The 23,241-nt window shown below is 36.1% G+C and overlaps 1 protein-coding gene across 4 annotated transcripts in view; it reads left to right on the top strand.

Moving 5' to 3' along the window:
- Window positions 1–4,238: 4,238 nt before the first annotated feature.
- Window positions 4,239–23,241, top strand: part of LOC110113467 (endo-1,4-beta-xylanase 1-like) — a 62,933-nt gene continuing 43,930 nt past the window's right edge. The window contains exons 1-3 of one of the 4 annotated variants that reach the window (XM_020846079.2): window positions 4,239–4,728; window positions 8,661–9,034; window positions 9,118–9,269. In XM_020846079.2, the coding sequence (XP_020701738.1) occupies window positions 4,552–4,728; window positions 8,661–9,034; window positions 9,118–9,259 (693 nt within the window). In that variant the 5' untranslated portion in view covers window positions 4,239–4,551 and the 3' untranslated portion in view covers window positions 9,260–9,269. Of the gene's footprint in view, window positions 4,729–8,660; window positions 9,035–9,109; window positions 9,560–23,241 lie in introns of those variants that run through there. The other 3 variants (XM_020846078.2, XM_020846076.2, XM_020846077.2) reach the window with 3 other exon arrangements.

Below are 23,241 nucleotides of genomic sequence, written 5' to 3'. Positions count from 1 at the left end.
AAAGAACTAAAATCACATAAACCAAAATCACACCACAAAAAATAAGTACGAAAATTAAAGTGCGGAAGCAAGAAATAAGAACACAGAGATTTATAGTGGTTCAGTCAACTCGACCTATGTCCACTCCTCGGAGGCGCCCTCCGAGTATTGCACTACAATCGTGACTCTCCTTTAGCCCCCACAGCTAGGCGAAGAAGCTTTTATAAAGAACCTCTTTTTGCCACCACAGCAAGGCAGAGAACCTATCTCTTTTGCTTCCTCCTGAAGCTGGCAGAGAACCACAATCAGATGCTGAATCCTTACCTCTACCGACCCTTCCACGGACAAGAAACTCTAGAAGAAGAAGAAGCAGAGCGATCCTTGAAGCAACCCTTGTGAATCCCTTCACAAGCTCCCCCTCACAAGATCCTCTCTCTCTCTCCCTCTCTCTCTTTCTCTCCTCAAGGTCTTCTCAGGTCAAGGCAGCAGCAAAAGATTCTTCAAAACGTTGAACAAGAGATCTTAAATAGAAGAGCTTCAAAGGAGCTCATTAATTGCAAGTTGCCGACAATATCGTCCAGGCCGATATGGACATCGTCCTGGCCGATCAGTACAAATCTCAGAAGATCGGCCAGAGCATCACCCTGAATGCAAACTAAACGATTTAAAATTGGCTTGATCGTCCAGGCCAATCTCACGATCGTCCCGGCCGATCAGTTCAAATCAGAGAAAAATTGTCTAGAGCATCACCCTGAATTCATGCTGTCCGATCCAGATCGTCCAGAAGTAACTAAGGTTTTTGAATAGATCGTCCTGGCTGATCCTGAGATCGTCTAGGACGATATGATCGTATCAATCATCCTCAATTAGTTCCTTGATTTGTTTGATTAATTAAGGCATAATTGTGAATATCGTCTAGGCCGATCCAAGATCGTCTTGGCCGATTACCAAAAATTACAGAATACCTTAATTGTTTATGGCGGCAACTTCTTTCTGTTTTGAGCTTATCATCCTGGCCGATGCACGTATCGTCCAGGACGATCTGTTAATGACGGCTGCCTTAATTAAGAATCCTTGTTTAGATTTTCTATTTTAAGCTGATCGTCCAAGACGATGTAAATATCGTCCTGGCCGATATGAGTAAAAACAGAAATTCTAAGTCTCTTAAGTGTGTGTGTAGGGTTACTTAGCATCAGTCTCTTTGAACAATACAAATAGACTCAAGAAGAGAAAAAACAAAGTACAGACTGACTCAACCCTAAACCTACAAATCTTGAGCTAGCTTCGTTGTTCGTCTGATCTTTGATTCCTGAAAAGTTAGAAGTAACAGGCAGTTCAAGAGAGTCAAAAGTGTTTGTCAATCATCAAAACATAAGTCATGAAAATAGATTTGCAACAGAAGAGACGTCTTATGGTACACCTACTGAAGTTGAAGGCTTTGAAGCTAGGATGTCTAAGAAGCTTGACTTGATCTTCTTGGTGATGAAAGTCTTTGTTGGTGTTGTTCTTGTAATAGCTATCCGTATTTATTTAGTTTAATGTGTCATCTCGAAGTAGTCTAAATGATGTAGAAGTGTGTACTTGCAATAGTTTATGACATAGCTATCCGTATGGTTGCTGTGAAGTTGTAATATCTTTTGATGAAGTCTATTGAACCATTTTGTAAGTTTTTTAAATGAAAGATCTGTAATTTGTATGGGCGTTGGTTGCTGAATGGTTGCCGTATAGTTGCTTTTATTTGGTATAAATATCCAAAATTTTAAAAACAAGCTTGAAAGTGCCGTTGCCGACCAAAATGAAAACAAGCTACATGTTTCAAATAAACTAACAGAGCTAAAGGTGCCTTTGCCGAAACATACATAGTAAGCTACTGGTGCCGAATAAAATTACAACACAAGCTGCAGGTTACCTGACTTTCACAACAAAATTACAAAGAATATAAAACTACAAGAAAGCTACAGGTGCCGAATTAAATAACAAAGAAGATAAAACTTAAAAGTGCAGGTTACATAAATATATTTTTGTGAATACAAAGGGTTCATTTGAGAATGTTCTTCACAACAAAATTAAAACCAAGTTAAAGGTGCCTTTCACAACACAAAAATATAACAGAAATATTTTAATGGTTAACATAGTAACAAAACATGATTCATTTGAGATGGATCTTCATTTTAGAAACCATCCAGATATGAATAATCAAACTTCTGCAGCTCAACGTCATCCACCACCCTTCTACTTGGCAACTTCTCCCGTCGTTGTCGTCCTACGTCCGTGTCCGACATCTCCTTGTTATTCTTATTTTTCAAAGGGTTCTTGCAAGTACTTCGATGATGTCCCCAAAGACCACATCTTCCACATCTATGTGATCTATTGTCTTGCTCCAAGAAGTTTAAGAGCCTTCTTTTCCTTGGTCTACCTCTTGGTCTACATGTATTCGGTACACCTACTTGCTCACAATTTTCTACAACTCGCCATTGGTCCTTCCTAGGTAATGCGGCAATTGCTCCATCATATGCAAATCTATATCTAAAGAAAATGTTACCTTAAAATCAATCGTTGTAAGATACAAGTAATTTCCAATAAACAATGAACAATAGGGTGTTATTTCATACCTTGCTACGTAGTAGAACTCATCGACATAAGTATGCCACAATGGGCGCTCTTTCATACCAATGAAGGCAACGACATGAATGCAAGGAAAACCTATTAGCTTCCATACTCCATAAGTGCAGTCCTTTCTTTCAAAATCAACGATGCGTCTTGAGTGCAGTCCTTCCACCTCAGCCTTGGAATTACTAGCTTGACGAACAACCAAATGATATTTCCTTGTTGTTATATCTCTGAAAGCAATAACTCGTTTCTTATCACTAGCTTTTATCCTCACCCCAAAGTTCTCCTTAATGGAAAACGATCGGAGAGCATTCTTGAAACTTGTAGCATCATTAAAAAATGTACATATAGTGATATCTGTAACACTTGATTTTTGAAATCTCGAAGCACCATCATTTTGAGAAATGGAACATTGTATATTTTGTTCAAAACTTTCAATCCCTATAACATGTGAGTTTGATTGATCTTCATCACCTTTGTATAGTGAGATAACTATTTCGGCACGTAAACTTTCATTCGTTTGGTTTACCAACAAGCTCACGTCAGCATCGTAATTGATTACTTTGTACTCCTTGGGTGATGTTCTGTTAATGTGATAATGCATGTTGTATTGATGTCCTTTCAACCAAGGACATATTCTAGCAATCTCTGATCTAATCTTAAAAAATATTCATATGTCCTTTCTCAAGTTTCACAGTTCTTTATTTGCCGCCAATATATCTCTTTCTAGATTGGTCCTTTGTGTCAACCCAAATTCCTCCATATTTAAATGCAATAAACAAATTCTCTTTTCTATCTCCACATAAATCATCTATTACTTCGTCACAATCCTGCATTACCGAATTATGCCATGAGGTAGTCATTTTTCATTAACTACAACCTGAAATAAACACCACATCGTTAATTAGTGCCAAAAAACTAAATATAAAAGAATAACAAAAGTTTCATCTATTGAAGAAAAGTTGGAAGCTTCAGTAATTTAAAGCTGACAAAAGTTTATAAAAGAAATACATTTTTTATCTCCAGATAATTTATAGATGACAAAAGTTTCAGTAAAGCCATAAATATAGAAAAATGTTTCATCTATTGCAGAAAAGCTTCATCTATTGAAGAAAAGTTTCATCTTCAATAAAGCCAATATTTATGGCTTTGCCGAAAAGTTTCATCTATTGAATAAAATTACAACACAAGCTGCAAGTTTCCTATCTTAGGTCTGTTAGTTTTGGCAAAGCCATAAATATTGTAGAAAACTGACAAGTTTCAGTAAAGCCTTAAACGATGGATAAAAAAAGCATGTCCGGATGGAAGAGCAGCTACGGTGGAAGAAATAGCATGGAGGAACAGCTACTGTGAAAGTGCAAATATGGAGGAGGAAGAGTAAATACGGAGGATTTTGCTGAAACGAGTTCTCCCGTCGAAAGCCAAGGCAGGAATGAAGATAAAACGGAGTCCGGTTGGCTGTTAACGGAGTGGCATTTATGAGGTAAAAATTGTGTTTGAGTGACATATATAAAATATTTAAATTTTAGATGTTAAATATATAATACTCATATTATAAAGTGGTATGTATATAAAAATCCCTTTATTTTTTTAGTCCGTTACTTCGCTCGGCATTCTCGGCATTCTCTATTTATAGACCCTAATCTCGCTTTCTGAGTTATTTATTCTTCCTTCCTCAGGATATTGGCCTTCAATGCGGAACTAGACCTGCTCACGAGATCGGCGCTCATTGCCGATACCAGCTTACGAGATCGGTCCTCGATACTATACAGAAGACTCTCATCCAACGGCGGATTCAGGCGGGGTCCCACGGGGGCACGGGCCTCCTCCGAAAAAAAAATCTATACCTGCATTTGCTTCGGGCGTTTTGGTTTTGGGCTTTTTGACAATCCCTTGCCCTAATACTTCGGTTGTTCGACCTCAGAAGCTCTCGCGTGGAGCAGGAAAATCATCTCGTCGCCTATGTGTTCGGCTTCAGAAGCTCTCGCGCGGTGCACGAAGCTCGTCTTTGTGTTCAGCCTCAGAAGCTCTCGCTCAGCACAAAAAGCTCTTGTTCGTCTCTTCGTTTCTACCCAGGAAGTGGTGGTGATACGAGAAAGGGCGATGGGACTTGTGAAGGGCAGGTTCTCATTCAGAAAGGTCGGTCAGTTCCCTCACATTCTCTCTCATTTATCCTCCACAAACGAACTAATTTTGAGCTGGAGTTGCTTAAAATAGTTGCTATACTTGAATGGCATTGTTTTGTTAGTTTCTTAAAAATTGTTCTATGTGCCTTTTTGCTTTTGCTGTAAATTAGGTTTTGATTAGTAACGCATGTGCGGGTTGCGCAGTTTCAGTTTAGATGGTTTTTGAAGTTTGGAAAGCTGATGTCTCATTTGAAAGCTTTTTCTCTGTTTTGGCAATTAGTTTTTTGTTTAGGTTAAAAAAAATTCCGTTTTAGTCTTTAGTTTTTTGTTTAGGTTAAAAAAAAGCTGGTGATGGTTTTGAAGGAGATGATTGCTGGAACTCGGTGCAGGGATAAGGAACGATAGTTAATGGAGAGTGTATATGGGTTTGGGAAGAAATTTGTGAAGTAGAGGAAGTGGAAGAGGAAGTAAGAATGGGATGATGTTTTCTTGAAACTAGACATGACGAGATATGAGAATTTTATTTTGATGTAGGTGATAACAGCGGTACCCATTATGAGTTGAACTGTATCCAATGATACACAAGAGGTAGACTTGGGAGCAAATTTATGTGGAGTTGATTGTTGAAGCCATAGATAGCACAAACATCCAAATACCTTTAAATGGGAGTAAGATGGAGGATGTTGATATAGTAGGTGATAGGGGGATAGGAATCGTGTAGTGGAAGACATATGTCGATTGATGAGATATGTGGTAGTAAGGACAACTTCAACCCAAAATATATTAGGTAAGTGAGCTTGAATAAGAAGGGTTCGAGCCGTCTCAATAATGTGATGGTGTTTATGTTTTGCAAGACCATTTTGTTGGGGTGTATGAAGACAGCTGAATTAATGGATTATTCCAGCTTTAGATAGAAAGTTGTGGAATTGCGAGCTAGAGTATTCGCCACCCCCATCAAAATGAAATATCTTAATGGGTGTAGAGAATTGTTTTTCTACCATAGCTTTCAATAAGTCAAATTTGGAGAATGTTTCAGATTTTGTGACCATTGCATAATTCCAGGAGAAACGAGAAAATTTATCCACAAATAACACATAATATTTGTTTCCATTAAAAGATAAAATGGGGGAAGGACCCCATACATTAGACACGACAAGCTCAAAAGGAGTACATTTAGTAGTAGTAGAGAAGGGTAGTCTATGACTTTTTAGCAAGTTGACACGAATGACAGACATCATTAAAAATATAAATACTAAGAGATGGAACTAGACTAGCTATGGTAGACAAAACAACTTTATGCAGATGTCCCAGACGAGACTACCGTAGTTGTGAAGCATTGGATGTGGAGATGAATGCGGTTGAAGCTGAATTGGATGGTGGGAAAATGGAGGACGGCATGGCGACAGGATAAAGACCATTATGACACAGTTCTGAAAGAATCAAACGGTTTGTACTCCGATCCTTGATATTATAACCATGCGGTGTAAAGGAAATAGTGCAATTGATTCAACATATATCAACTTTTGCTCAAAGATATGCATACCTTTTCATCAATCTTCAAGTTCTTATTCCCTTCATAATATTTCCATTTTTTCTTTTAACATTTTGCCTCACATGATAGTCTCAAATGCATATAACATGAATATGTAATGTTCATAATAGTTTAATATGTAAATATAACATCCGTCTTGGGAGTACCACTTGTACTGATCAGGTACATAAAAATTTGGCCATTTCATTTACCATTGGTTCATAGGAACCATCATTTACCATGGCTCATAAGAGCCTCCTTTACCATGGCTCATTTGAGCCTCCTTTACCATGGCTCATATGAGCCTCCTTTATCATGTGATACTCCCGCGTCAACATGCACATACACTTATTACTTATATAACCATAAGAGATGTTTTTTGTAAACCATTCATAAACTAACCAAGTGTATGTTTCCTTAGAGATACGCATGCTTGCTATGTTTATGTGTACTTTTGCATGTAAAGAAGAAAGACAGTAAGAGTAGAGAAATTAGCAACGGATCCATTCATGAATTGTACATTTGCATAAAGAGAACCTTTGCATTTGCTTCAAGTGTCCATGAACTTTCAACGGAACATGAGCCATAAGAGTTTCATAATGAGCATAAAAGAATTTGTCATTTCTATGTAATTGCAATGAAAGAAGAGTTGTCTAAATTTATAAGAAAGTCCATTCCACCTACCTCAATCCGTGAACCTTTTTCTTTGTCCAATCAAATTCTTTCCCTCCACACGGTTAATATCTAAAAGAGACATACAAAGAAAAGCATAAGTAACTAATCCCTATACAATATCCCAAACCCTAATTCTAAAGTAATTGAAGGGTTCTTTCTAATGTCATGTTTATGTTTCAATTCAAACCTTCCACACCAATTCGTGATATCTCTCAAACGCCTTCTCTTTAAATTAGGATTTAGCCAAAAGTCATAGGTTTTAGGCATGCTTCACTTCTCCCTACCCTCAAAACATAATTAAAATAAAATCAATTTTTGGAATTTATTAAATAAAAAATTTGAAAATATTGTTTTTCAAGCAAAAACCATGTATTAGTCTCTAAAATCCTCCCAACAAACAATAAAAATCATAGAGTTAAAAAAAATTCCTTAATTAGGAAAAAATCCTAAATTTTTAAAATCAAAACTTTCGTCATTCATTCAATATTTTTCCTTTAGAAGCTTTCTTAGGTTAATAGAAACCTCTTTTGTAAAGACATTTCCAAAGAAATAATTTTTTAGCAAAACCCTAATTTACAAAAATTCATATTTTCACAAAAACATCTCACATTAGGCTTTAAAAATTTCCCCTAACCCTTCCCTAAACTTTTCTCAAAGGAACCTTAAAGAAAACTCAAGTTTTCCTAAAACCCTAATTTCATTCTTTTAGAGAAAACTCATGAAAATGGAAGGGAAACACTTGCAAAACACTTACCTTAGCTTTCTCTTAGTCTCCCCTACGATTTTCCCCAAGTTTGGCCGCCGGAATCTACCGTCGGAGCCGCCTGAAGAAGCCCGTCTCGGTCCGTCTGCTCCCTCTCGTTTGTCTGCTCGGTTTGGGCGAAATGACCGAATGGGGGAGAGTGGGGAGGTTTCGGTTTGCCTAATAGGGAGAAATGGGATTGGCCAAAAGACCTAATTGCCCTCACTTAAGCAAATTCGAGCTTTTAAAAGCTTAGGGGTAAAGTTGGCATTTCTAATCTTTCGAATTTAATAATTCCTAAAATACTCATAATTTAATATAGGTTCTATATATCAAAACGATCAAAATTTTGCGCTCTATTTTATAAAAATGTTCCCGTCAAAATCCGACAACCGCGAATTTTTCACTTAAAACTCGTCGCGGCGCTTTGAAAAGCGTGCGAGGTCTAAAACTGTATTTTGCGGGTTTTACATTTTCCTCCCATGTAGACTAAACCTCATATTTTGTTGATGCCTGAAAAATTAAAACTTAAGATATTAACAAACTTCAACCTCTTCTTTTGCTTCAATTAAATCTTAAATCTAAAATATCTACCATTTATCTACCAAATTACTTGCTAGGATTTACCAAATTTAACATTTATCATAATAACAAATAGCTCTCATAATTGAACGCTTCCAAGATTTACTAAATTTGGATTTACAACATTTACTAAATCCTACTTTGAACCAAATTGATGGGAGAAAAGAAGGCTCTGCTTTTTTTTCCCCTTCTTTTTTTGAGATTTTAGCATTGCCAGTGGCCTTTTTAGTTTGCATCTAAACTTTTTCGAAAATGATATATTTTTTTTGTATATGTTCGAAAATGATATATTTTTGTTGTAAATGTTTGGAAATGTCCATATTATTCATTCTTGATTGGATAACCAAATGCATTTTGAGTGATTTAGGCAGTTAATCAGTGGATTTGAATGCTTTGTGCTATTATTTTCTAGCAGAGACGAGAGGTAGTAGTTGATTCAAATGTTAGCCAGACAATCAACATCATCTCCCATCACGACTTTTCTGAAGGGCTCCGTTCTTGGCATGCCAATTGTTGTCATGTTTATGTGGCTTCTAAAGAATCTAGTCTCCTCGATGGCCCCAATGGAGTTGTTGCTTACTCAGGAGAGAGTTACATTGTCATCACAAATCGTACGGAGTGCTGGCAAGGTTTGGAACAGGACATCACTGGGAAACTTTCCTTTGATACTAAATATGACGTGTCAGTTTTTGTTCGTGTGCATGGGAATCTACAGGGGTCCTGTGGAGTGCAAGCAACACTTAGATTAGAGAATTCAGATTCTGATTCTAGCTATTTATGTGCTGGAAGGTATAATTTGGAGATTGTTGCTTTGAAATAATTGATTGGTTTGGAAATTCTGATTGCAATGAATGCTTGTAATAGAAAATCAGTCACCAAAGAAAGCTGGGAGAAGCTGGAAGGATCTTTTACATTGACAAGCTTGCCAAGTCGTGCCATCTTTTATTTGGAAGGACCTACTCCTGGAGTAGACATACTTATAAACTCTGTAATTATTTTGCCAACCAGCTCTGAGTATTACGGGGTATGTGCTTTTCACTGTTTTTTCTCATGTGTTCACTTTCAAGCTCATTGTTTTTTCTCATCTGCCTACTTTCAAGCCAATCCTTTACCTGTCTGCATATTGAAATGGTGTCTCTGACTGAAATACTTATTTTTGTGAATTTTTCTAAGTGACTTCTGGGGTGCCTAATTAGTTATTTGTTTCTAGAAATAACTGGATATGTAATGCAAAATATGTTCCTGAAGAAATTCTGGAAATGAACTTTGTGTTAGATATGAATAGTTTTTGTCCCAAGAAGTTGGGTGTGATTACATCGATCAGTCTGCATATGTGATGTAAAATGTGGTCCTAAAGAAATTCTGGAAATGAACTTTGTTTTAGATATGAAAAGTTTTTTTTCCAACCTCCAAGAAGCTAAGGATGATTATATTGATTGGTCTGATGAGAATTTTAGGCTTTTAACCTTTTTATTTGTTTAGAAAACTGCTATAATTTTATTAAAATCAGGTTTAACCTTTCTATGAATTGAATCCCTGATCCCCGTATGTACTAATCATTATTTTGACTTGCTACATTTGGGTTGAGCCCAAGCTTTTATGAAGTTTATCTATTATGCATTTCTCTAAAAGAAAATTTCTTGAATACATTGTGATTTGTACTACTCACTCATTTTAGTTTACTTTGAATGATTTTAAATTATGTGGGGGGAGGGGAATGATGATGAGCCTGATTAAGATCCCATGGTTCCGTCATCTCGGGCCATCGTGATCCCTTGTCTACTTAGTCAAATGAGGTAGTCGACCCAACCTGACAGGAGGATCCTTGTCGGCAACCATAAGTTTCTTCGTTCAAGGGTAACTTGTAGATATGAGGTGAATATTTGTTTAAGGGGATAAATTTGAATCCATTTTTGCTAATAGAGGGCTTTATGCCATATCGATCATATCATATTAATTCATTGCTCAATGATGATGAGCCTGATCAAGTCCCATGGTTCCGTCTTTTCGGGCCATCGTGGTCCCAAGTCTACTTAGTCAGAGGAGGTAGTCAACCCAACCTGACAAAAAGATCCTTTTCGGCAGCCATGAGTTGCTTTGTCTAAGTGTAACTTGTAAACTTGGGGTGAGTATTTGTTTAAGGGGATAAATTTGAATCCACGTGAGCTAATAGAGGGCTTTGTGCCTTATCAATCATATCATATTGATTCATTGCTCAATGATTTAACACAGTTGGGGAACATACGGGCTACGATCATTACCATAATATAATGATGCCATTTGACAGCAAAACCACCGGTGAAATTGTATACCTATGATGCCATTTAGCGGTGAAACCGTCGGTGTGGTGCCATTTAAGAGGCGAAACCGCCAGTTAGAGGACACGTGCCATAAGTAGTTTTAATTTTTTCACCTAGACAAATTGTCGTGGAAGATGGATGAATTTTGTTTTAAATGCTTGATGATTAATTTTAATTTGAAACATCTTAGGTTCTAACATTTTTGAGACTTTGAATTTTTATGGGCATTTAGGAGGCATTTTAAATATTTATGGTCCCCTTCGGTTGAGATAAACATTCAACATGACCATCATTGGGATAATGTTGTAGTCCTACTTTAAAAGTTTTGTATTTTGTTGAAGTTTGAAAGCATCAGAATGTATAGGATCCCCTTCGGTTGAGATAAATATTCAATACAGCCATTATTGGAGTAATGTTGTAGTCACTTTAAAAGATTTGTATTTTGTTGAAGCTTGAAAGCATTAAAAAGTATAGGATCCCCTCCGGTTAAGATAAACATTCAACACGATCATCATCGTGATTTATATAGGCTGTTATATTTTTTTTATTGAACCTTGTTGACTCTATCAATTTACTGATAGAGGATTGGGTTCGTATCTGAATTTATTTCTTAACCCGCGCAACATATTCAGATGTCACGTGTGTACCCATGTCACGCTCGTCGGGGCCCATAGGAGTATATATTGTTGAATGCATTTTACACGATGGATTTATATGATTGTTATATGCATGCATGATATTACTGGAATGAAACTCTCTACATATTGCAAATGCATATAGAAGGATATTTGGGAGTGTAATTGCAATGTCAAATGACATGTTTGAATGAAATCATCTGCATCCTGCTAATGTATGCAAGAGGTCATTTTAAATTATGATTGCACTATCAAATGACATGCTTGAATAAAGTCTTCTGCATTCTAACAATACATGCAGGAGATCATTTTAAGATGCAATTGTAATGTTATATGACATACTTGAATGAGAACCTCTGCATCCTACAAATGCACGCAGGAGGTCATTTTGAACTGTGATTGTTATTAACCAGATTGTAATTCTTACCCTTATGATCACTTTCTTCATCGGAAAAATATAATTCTTCATTCGAATCAGTAAAAGGTGTTGGTGTGTGATGTCCTTCCTTATAAGACATTTTCACATCAGCTTTATAGATAGCAAGAGGTGCATTGCGTCCTCTTGCAGCTCTTCCACCTAGTTTATTTATGACTCGACAAGCCTCAATTGGAATACTAATGGGAACTAGAAAGATCTAAACCTAATGGAGAACACAAAAGAAAGTAGGACACGACTTAATCCAAAACTTTAGTAAGCAAATGAAATAAACATGAAACAAACTAAAATTATTTTTTTAAAAGAAAGAAAACTACAAAGAAAATACCCTAAAAACAACCAATTAGTGGTCACCTCACTTGTAACGATAAATTAGGTAAATAGAATGCTCAAGGACATATAAACTAGTGGTCCACCACAGCAACTTTGATCCAACGTCCGCCACAACTCCTTTGGCAAACACTAACAAAACTGCAAGAATTGAGTATATTGAAAGCTATTAATCAAGATTTGTTCTGGATATCGTCCTATGGTTCATCTGAATTCGAATATCGAAGAATGTTCTCTTGATAAGAAGGACATGATAAAAAAATTATTAATGATGCAAGCATAAATTAGGCTCTCAATAACAAAGAAAGTTTCCTAGATAAGTAGAAAATTACATAAAATACTCAAAAAGACACTTTTTATAATATAAAAGGACACTTACAAGCTTTTAAAATATAAACTCCTAAACCTGCTTGCCAATTGTTGAGAAGAAAAGTACAGGTGGGGTGGACACTTGCGGAGAGAAGAATGAGATAAGAAATCCAAGACTTAAGGGAGGAGAAGCTCGCAAGCTTTCCTAGAAGAAGGAGAAGAGATGGAACAAGCTCGCAAGCTTTTCCACGAAGAAACCCGCATGTTTAGGCTCTAAAAATCACATTATAACAACCTTTTTATTCATACAAAAAACCTTTTATCTATAGAGGGAAAGAGGGCAGCTAAACATCCACCATAACCCCCATTTAAACCAATTAAAAGCATGAAATAGTAGGCCAAATATTCAGTCCAGCACAACACCCAAATAGTCATATAGAAACCCAAAAAGCCAGCCAAGGAGGAACCAAAATAGCAACCAAAGGGAGCTAGAACAGCACCTGAAAAGGCCACAGAAAATCAGGTAAAAGCAGCCCACGGGACAACAACCAGGGAGGAAACTGAAGAGGCTGCACAGGAACTAGACCAACAGCCTGGCAGGGACTCGAAGGGGCACAAAGGGGACTGGAACCATCAGCCAGCAAGGGAGAAAGAGCAGCCACGGGAAACATCACTGGAAGAAACCGAGTCACAAAGAGGGGAAAAGGAAAAGGCAGTCATGGGGAGAAGAGCCAAGGAGGGGAAAACCAAAGAGCCAAGGCTAGGGAGATTAAATCAAATAATGACACTTTATGAGTTGAATAAGTAGAAGAATCTCATTAATGAGTTGACTTTAGTAGAAACTTACAAAAATTAAAGCTGACTTTAGTAGAAACTTACAAAAATTAAAACCCAACTTGTTTTGACCCCCATTGCCTACATCAATTAATTAATTAGAGATCTACAAATTCCGATATATATGCTTGTTATTGTTTTGACACAAATCCAGCTAAGAAGAGGAAAGCAGGTTCCTCCATCTCAAAAGAAAACAAAGGATAAAGAGAAGAACATTCAGCTAAACGAAGCTGTTATTCCACAAGAGCCTTTTAAACCCAAGGTTGCTAGTGCAAATGTGGATTACAACATATTACCTCATCTCCGCAAATTACCTGCACCACTGAGTGTTTATGACGCCCTTATCATGTCTAAAAACCTTCAGGAAACACTCATTAAAGCTTTGCAAAATCCTAAACAGTATGAGGCATTCTTTGCCGAGCAAAATTTGAAAGAAACTTTGAATATGCAGAATACTGCTACAATCACTTTCTATGATAATGATCTACTCATGGGAATTGCAGATCATAATCGACCACTATATGTTAATGCAGAGAGTAATAACATTGAAATAAATAGAATTTTGATCGATCCAGGTTCCTTTGTTAATCTAATGAGCCTCAACACGCTCAAAGGATTGACCCTGGACGTTTAGTATTTGAACAGAAGCACAGTGTTTCTACATGGATTCAACGAACAAGGGCAAAGAACTCTGGTATCTTTGGTCTTGCCTCTGAACTTTGGGGAACTTAATACAGAGGCGATATTTCACATCATTGATTCCAACACATCATACAAGGCACTTCTCGAAAGACCATGGCTCCGCGAGTAAGGTATAATGCCTTCAACACTTCATCAATGTATGAAATACATTCGAGATAATGAAGAGTATCACATTGATGGGGACGAACAACCATTCTTGGTGCACGAAATCAAAATCTAAGATGATGCCAAGTACTTTATAGCTACAAAGTCAAAAGGCAGTGAACTTCCGAGAATTCAGGCTATTATGCCGGACAAGAAAAAGTTGAAAGATAAAATCAAAAATAAATTAAAGCAAATTTGCTCAGTGCCTCATCTCGGTAGTGATATTGAAAGGTTAATATCTCCACAACTTTTAAACCCCCATGATCATATGGAAAAGAAGGAATGACCTATCAAGTGTCCCTTTTAATTATGAAGCTAATCACACAAATAATATACGTTGTTCAAGCAAACCGATCATTGAGGGAGAAAAAGAATTCTTGAATCAGCCCAAGGGTACTACATAATCTTAGGAGGAAGGGGACGCAGGACTCAATTCCATATCTAAGAAATTGCAAAAAGTATCAATTTCAATGATAAGGGTGTCTGAAGAACATATATCTACAAATATCATCAAAATAGTATCTATGCTGGCGGCACATTCTAAAATATTGACTACCTCATCAAATACAAACATAGAAATGTTAAAAATTTCTATGTTCCCCCCAAAAGAGGTTTTAATGAACGTGGATTTATTTTTTATGAATCAAGAGTAATATCACATTACATTACTCATGAAATAAAATGCAAAGATGATGGGAAATATGGAGATATGTTAATAATCATTCCTCAATACCCTTCACCTATTATGAGAAATCTGATAGAAAGAAGAATCTACTTCATGCAAACACGCAAGTAAGCTCGTTACTTCAAAAAGCTTTGTTATAATGAGCAAGCACAAAAGCCTATTGTCAATGATTTGTCTACAACATGGGATCTTGGATATGCTCGATATTCATATCTCACACGAGCAGCATCCTATTATTATTTTGAGTACCATCAACATCCATGTCTTATATATGCAGCCTCCTATAATATTACAGTTATGGAGAAGAGACTGTTAGAGTCTGAAAATCAAGCAGAATATCTAATTATGGATCTGAAAGAAGCTCCAAAAGAGTTCAAAGAATGTGCCCAATCTACCGTGGATGAGCTCAAAGAAATAAACTTGGGTACCAAAGATGATCCGAAACCTACATTTCTCAGCTCTAACCTCTCGCAAGATAAAGCAGAGGAGTTAAAAATGTTACTTCTCAAATACAAAAACTATTTTGCATGGAACTACACTAAAATGCTTGGATTATCATCAGAGGTGGCAGTGCATAAACTCTCCATCGATATGAGGATATCGCCTATCAAGCAAGCACCCATGCAAATGCGACTTGAAATTGAAGAACAAGTCATTGATGAAACAAAAAGCTAATTGAATTTGGTTTTATTCGAGAAGAGGAGTACGCTAACTAGATCACCACTATTGTTCCAATAAAGAAAAAGAACAATCAAATTCGTGTTTGTATAGACTACTGAGATTTAAATAAAACATGCTCAAATGATGATTTTCCACTGCCCAATGCAGAATTTATGGTCGGTAATACTTCGAATCATGACATGCTCTCATTCATGGATGGATCATCGGATTATAATCAAATCAAGATAGATCAGTATGATGAAAAACACTCTTCCTTTCGAACTCCCATTGGCATATATTGTTACAAAGTAATGTCATTCGGCTTGAAACATACATGATCTATCTATCAAAGAGTAATGACTCGAATCTTTGATGATCTAATTCATAAACACGTTGAATGTTATGTTAATGACGTGATTGTAAAAAGTAAAGTTCAACATGAGCATGTAAATGATCTTAAGATTATATTTGAAAGAATTCAAATTTTTAATTTGAAATTGAATCCATTAAAGTGTGCATTCGGTGTTACATCCAGAAAATTCTTTGGATTTATTATACGTCATAGAGAAATTGAAATTGATTCCTCTAAAATTAAAGCAACCATGAAAATGCCATCTCCAAAAATTTTAAAACAACTTCGTTCAATTCAGGGTAGATTAGCATACATTCGAAGGTTTATATCTAACCTTTCAAGTAGATATCAAACATTCCCAAGTCTAATGAAGAAAAATACGCCTTTTATATGAGATGATGCATGTCAGGAGGCATTTGATAGCATAAAATAATATTTGCTACACCCTCCAATCCTCGCTTCCCCAATCCCAGGGAAAGCCTAATCCTATATACAACTGCTCTTGAAGAATCACTCGGAGCATTGCTAGCACAAACAAATGAAGGAGGCAAAGAAAATGCCCTTTATTATATCAGTTGACGATTAATAGGGGCAGAAACTAAATATTCACCAATCGAAAAATAATGCATATCATTGATCTTTGCCACTCAAAAACTCTGGCATTATATGTTATGCCATAAAATCACTTTAATATCTAAACTAGATCCATTAAAATTTCTAATTACTAGACCCACTCTCACTGGTCATCTAGCTAAATGAGTTGTCTTGCTAATGCAATTTGACATAACATATATGCCACAAAAAGTAGTGAAAGGACAGACTCTAATTGATTTTCTAGTAGCCCACCCTTTACCTGCAGATTCTCTGCTTAATGATGAGTTGCCAGAGGAGAAAACACTCGAAGTGGAAGGATGAGAAATTATACAAGAATGGGAGCTCTATTTTGATGGAGCTTCATCAATAAAGTCAGCCAGGCCACCTAAATTTCTTACAATCCAAGTGGGCATCGACATTATATTCATTACACCACAAAATGAAATACTCTGATATTTGTATGGATTAACAGAGCTTCGTATTAATAATGAGGATGAATATGAAGTCTTAATAGCGGGTCTTGAGTTGGCGATTAATATGAAAATTGAGAAATTCTATATATATGAAGATTCTCAACTCATAATCAAATAAATAACAGGTGCTTTCAAAATCAATAAGCCTGAATTAATCTCATATCATGAGTATGCATCGAAACTCTTACAACACATTTCTGAGGTAACTCTCACTAGAATTACGCGTAGTGAAAATGACAAAGCTGATGGGCTGGCAAAGCTAGTCAAAGAACTAGCAATTACACAGGAAGATCCAATTCTCATAACCATTCAAAACAGGCATGCATTAACTCCAGCTATCATACAAGATGATGAATGGAAAGAAATGTAAGAGAGCCTGACTATATCTTATAAAAATGATTGGAGAGATCCATTTATCAAATATTTTAAGGAATTGATATTGTCCGAAAATAAATCTATGGCTTTGCAAATATCACAAAGAGCATTAAGATATGCTTTCGTGAATGATATATTATATCGTAGATCATTTAATCAAATGTTGCTACGATGTATGGATCCCGATGAATCCCAAAATGTTATAAGTGAAGTTGACGAACGATTGTGTGGTGCACATCAATTTGAACTAAAAATGAAAATCAAAATCAAACGTATGGGATATTATTGGCCGTGTGGTTCAAGATTACATCAACTATGCTAAGAAATGTCATCAGTATCAAGTGCATGGAGATCATGCATCGACCTCCCAATTCGCTACACCATACAGTAGCGTCATGACTATGTGAAAGCTGGGGAACCGATATAATAGGTCCTATAGAACCACCATCTTCTTTAGGACTCACTGCCACTTACTACTTCTCAAAATGGGCTGAAGCAATTCCCTTAAGAGAAGTTAAAGCATACAATGTGATAAAATTCTTTCGAGATAACATTTGCTATCGATTTGGAGCACCACGTCGAGTTATATCTGATAAGGGTACGACCTTTAAAAGTGTTAAAATTTATAAATTTATCGAACGACATAAAATAGACTAGTGCTATTATTCGTTATACAATCCAAGAGCCAATGGTTTAACAGAAGCATTTAATAAAACCTTGTGAAATTACTCAAGAAAATTCTCTCTAAAAATAAAAGAGAGTTGCATGATAAGTTGGCAGAAGCTCTCTGGGCGTATCGTACCACTTATAAAACTGCAACGCATGCCACCCCATACTCGTTGGTTTTTGGAAGTGAGGCAATATTATCTCTCGAGGTTGAGTTGCCGTCTCTTCATATTGCTATTCAATACGAATTAATCAAAGAAGAAAATGATCTTCACGACTTGAAGAACTTAAGGCTCTTGATGAAGTCAATCTCTACTGAAAGACAGAAGGCAATTTTTATATTCTTTTGTAATGCATGAGATAAATTCAATCCCCTCCTAAAAAGTCAGGAGGCAATTTTTATATTATCTTGCAATGTAGGAGATAAATTCAATCTCTGCCTGAAAAGTCAGGAGGCCATTTTATTTCATTTACCAAATAAAATAAGGGAGCTTTGTAAATCTCTTATGCTCATAAACGTAAGGGTCGAGCTAAATCCCCAAAGTTCAACAAGTCTAAGGGCTAAATTAAATCCATAAAGTTCAACAAGTCTAAGGGCCGAACTTAAAAAATTTTTATGCTCATAAACTTAAAGGTCAAACTAAATCCCATTGGTTCAATAAGCTTAAGGGCCGAACCTTTGAAATCTTCTATGCTCATAAACCTAAGGGTTGAGCTAAATCCACAAAGTTCAACAAGCTTAAGGGCCGAACGTTGTAAATCTTATATGCTCATAAACCTAAGGGTAGAGCTAAAATTCACAGATTCAATAAGTGTAAGAACTGAATATTTAAATATTTTATGCTCATAAACCTAAGGGTCGAAAAATTTTCATCAACCTACATAAGGGTTGAAATTCACATATAGGTGCAATAAGTCTAATGACCTAACCTTTCTAAATTTTTTATGCTCACAAATCTAAGGGTTAAACTACTTTAATCAATCTAAAAGATTGAAAGAAAAAAAGGGGTAGTGATGAACATAAATGCTAGATATGTTCAGAAATACTACACAAACCTAAGGGTAGAAAGTCACACAATAAATTCGTTGGAAGGCAATTTGTTGACTATAAAAAAAAGAGACGAAACTTCAAACAAATGCAATGTAACGTTCCTATTTCTGCCGACCCCACCTCATATGGTTTGTTCCCAAACGAAGCAAAACAAAATAACTACCCGCTCATTTCTTTAAAAATGATTGGAAAGAGTAATCGGAGAAGACACACACCCGCTCTTTCATCTCTCTGGCCTCTCTGTTCATTTGAAGCACGCGATAACGAACAATTATTACGTCCTCTGACCTGACGTAGAGGTACGTTCGGCCGCCAATATCATGTCGCCACATGCTCTTACTCTTTACCGCGCGGCCCGACGACTTGACCCGGAGCGGAACCCGGGAATGCTCAGTATTTGCTCAGGATTTGCTCGGTATTGCTAGGGATTTGCTCGGTATTGCTAGGTATTTGCTCGGTATTGCTAGAAAAAATTAGGTACAACTCGGTATTTGCTAGATATTTGAAATATATCCAAAAGGTGATGGGATGTTGTTCGGCTCGTCAAGGAATTAAAAAAACGCACGCGCTAGAACCCAAAAAACAGCTGGTTGGGTCGGCGACTTTTCTTCATGCTACGTGGCGCTAAAACGTTGGTGGCCGAACGTAGAGGAGCGTACGTTCACCGAACCAAATAAAAGTTCTGCGATAACACCGAGCGGCCAAACCTAGCCGCCTTCAAACGCTGGTCCTGCCTCTTGCTTCCGGCTTCCTCTTCCACACGTCCGTCCGCCCCTGTCTGCTAAGTCGACTCCCAACTGCGAGCAGGACTTCCATTTTCTTACTTCCAACCAAACCACAGTCCCTGCAGGCTTCCGTCCCGACACTTTTGGTTGAAATAATCCTCCATGCATAAAGCCCTTCACGCGAAGCCTCCAATTCCAAAGCCTCCAGTCCGCCTTCTTCTTTCCTTGCATCGAATCAGTCCACGAAACCAAAGCCCAAGCAACATCTCCACCTTATGCTAATTTAATCGGATTACTTTAAAATCTTTCAAGCATTAACTTCTTCACGTGACTTTTCTATTTCAATAACTTAGATTTCTTCTTCTAAGCCTTAATTAATCCTTTCATTTTTTTATATATACGGATTATATCATCCACTTCAGATAAAATCCAAAATCCATCAATACTATTTTGTTTTATTCTAAATTGATATAAGAAAGCTATCTACCTAAGTTATCCTAGTCAATTTAAGTATAATATGCATCTGTACTTTGCATGCCTTAAAACTTTCATCTAGATTTTAAATAATAGCAAACATTAATTTGCTACTTTTCTGTCAAAAAATTACTTGAGTAATTAAACTACCGTTTTGTCAGAACTTCAGAATTTTGATTGCTTTAATTACTTCAACACTCTGACTATAAAGTTACTATTTAATAATGTAAAGTTATTTCAATAACTTTGCATTACAATAAATCTGATTACAAACACATGATATGTATCTTTTGCTATTTTCAAATGAATTTCCCATATACGGCCTTGTCTTCCATAATCTGTTTACTTTATATCACTTATGATGTAATAGAAACAGATTTTTTTAAGTCTAATCAACCTAGATCTAATGAGCCTAGGTAAATGAAAAGGGCTTGAGATCAAATGGTGACAGTTTTTTTTTAATTATCATGTACTTTGCATTTTATATTAAAAAGATACCTAAAGCTTAATATGATGATAGATGATAGAAATTAAAATAATTTTTAATGACAAATTATTTTAATTTTCTAATTGTCCTATGCCATTGATTATAAATCTGGCTAGGAAAACGAGCAAATTAGAAATCTTTGTTGTTGATCTTAGATCCGACCAGAAATACTTAAATTCAAATCAAGACACATCACATTGTCGATCTTAGATTTTCCGAGATGATTTCGAATTTAAGACCTCGCACTGTCGATCTTATATTCGTCGAGATGATTTCAAAGCAAAGACCTCGTGCCGTCGACTTTAGATCTGGTCGGGATGGTTTCAAAATTCAAGACCTCGCGCCGTCGATCTTAGATATGGCTGGGATGGTTCCAAATTGAAGACCTCGTGCCGTTGACCTTAAGTCCGGGCGAGATGATTTTAAATTCAAGACCCTACGCCGTCGACCATAGGTCTGGGTAGGAAGAAATTACGACGGTGCCTCCCCGATTTTCTCTCTCCGTGGGGAGGACACGTCGGGAGTTTGACGAAATTTCGGGCATATTACATAACTTTTTGGAGTAATTATAGAGCAATTAAATTTAAATATTTGATGAATCAATAAAAATAATTAAAATTAATTGATCAGTTAATTATATAAAATTCATGAGCTATTTAAAATACAAGAGCATTTCAAATTTGAGAGCATTTGGAATTCAAAAGTTTTAAATTACTAGAGCATTTTAATTGAAAGTTTTTAAAATACGCAACTTCTAAATTTTGAGAGTTTTAAAGTATGAAAGTTTTAAAAATTGAAATTAATACAATTAACTAGAAAAAAATTTGATTTTTAGTTAATTAGTTAAGCGTGAAAGAAAATGCATGAAAAAATATTATTTTTTCACTAATTGACATATACAACTCTCAACCAACTCTCAAATTCTCTAAAATCATGTACAAATTTCTGTAAACACCTGTATAAATTATTCTCCAAACAAACAACTCTACCAACTCAAACAAGTGCAAAACAACACTCTGCCAGCACTCCAAGGTCCTTCCTGTACAAGCTCCTGCAGCTACCTGTGGGATCTGTCCTATGCAATTGCAATCCCTGGTTGCTATAATTATTGGCTACGAACACCTACAAACAAGCATATAAATGTAAGCACAATTATAAATGGAAATCAATATTAAAAAATAGTAAAGATAGCAACTACTAGTAAAGCAAAGTACTGGAGCAAGAAAAGCTAAGTATTGAAAAAACTAGTAAATTAACAGTGCCGGAAAATAAATAGAATAGTGGACTACTGCGGTAAGAAAAGACTACAAATACAAAACAACTAAAACGTTGATGCTAGTGTCAAAACCCTGAAGTGCCAAAATCACAAATTCAAACCAACTAACAAACCTCTCAGACTCTCCAAATAACAAATCACAAACAACTAATACCCTATCAACAAACACAATGAAATTTAAACTTGGGCAACCTTGTTTATAAGATATTGGTTGTAAAACCCACTACCTGACTACTTTCAAAAGAATGATGAAAGCTCGACCTTAGGAAAAAAGTTTTAGGTAAAATTGACCTAACCCCTAACCCCCAATCAAAACACCGGCAACTTCTAATGGAAGCTGTAAGTTCGATCTCTGAGGGAAATGTTTAGGTAATAACACAACTCTAGACCCCTCACATGGGAATCCTAGTATTTATGATTAGGTTGTAAGACCCACCAATGAGAAACTTCTAAGGGAAGTAATAAGCCCCATATTTTAGAAAAATTGTTAAATAAGTTGCAAAAATTCTAAAAATCCAAATAATCAAATTCCAACCCTTAGGCATCCTAGTCTAATGGATTAGATTGTAAGATCCACTATCAGACAACTTCTAAGTGAAGTCGTAAGACCCACGTTTTAGGAAAATTATTAAATAAAATTGCAATGATCCTAAAATCCAAACAATCAAATTTAAACCTTTGGACATCTTAGTCTAAAAAGATTATGTTGGAAGACCCGTTTATCAGACTACTTTCTAAGGAAAGTCATAAGACCTATCCAAACAATTAAAATTTTTGGGTAGCCTTGTTGTAGAGTTAGGTTGTAAGACCCATCTTTGAGTAACTCATAAATAAAGCAATAAGCCCCATTCCAAATCAAATCTCTTGGCTACTTTCTACGAAAGCTGTCCCAACCTAAATATAAATGCCTGGGCTACTTCCTAAAGAAGCTATAAGACCCGCTCCAATCCAAAATCATGGGTTACTTCTATACGAAGTTATAAATCTCAAACTTAATCAATTTATGGGTATTTTAATAGATGTAAAACATAATCCTAAACAAAAAATCAAAACTATAATTCTCATCTAACTATTTTAGTTTACTCGGGATCCCTGAGAGGAGGCAACCCATGACTGCTAATCTGATTCTCTGGATACGACAATTAATGGTTGTTAGTGTTGGTATACTGAAACTATGGTATACCCAAGACGACGGAATCATGATATCTTGATCGGGTTTACCTCCATCTTCCCCATAATTGAGACTAAACACCTAAAAAAATTATTCATTTTTAATCAAAAGTTTTCTCTTACGTGTTAAGAGAGGTAATTAACTATGAATGCTTATGCTCATAGGAAGTAAGGACCTCAAATCTTTTTAAACCCTGACACAACCCTCAGGGAAAATCTGGTTAACTTTAATCTCACTTAAGAGAAATAGAATCCTACAGATGCAAAACATAATTCATGCATTCGTGTCATTTTTCTTAAGCCAACAACTATATTTAT

This window comes from Dendrobium catenatum, unplaced genomic scaffold (genome assembly GCF_001605985.2).
Source record: "Dendrobium catenatum unplaced genomic scaffold, ASM160598v2 fragScaff_scaffold_1468, whole genome shotgun sequence".
Classification (NCBI taxonomy): Eukaryota; Viridiplantae; Streptophyta; class Magnoliopsida; order Asparagales; family Orchidaceae; genus Dendrobium; species Dendrobium catenatum.
The sequence above is the reverse complement of the archived record's forward strand: the minus strand, read 5'-3'. Positions and strand labels throughout refer to the sequence as shown.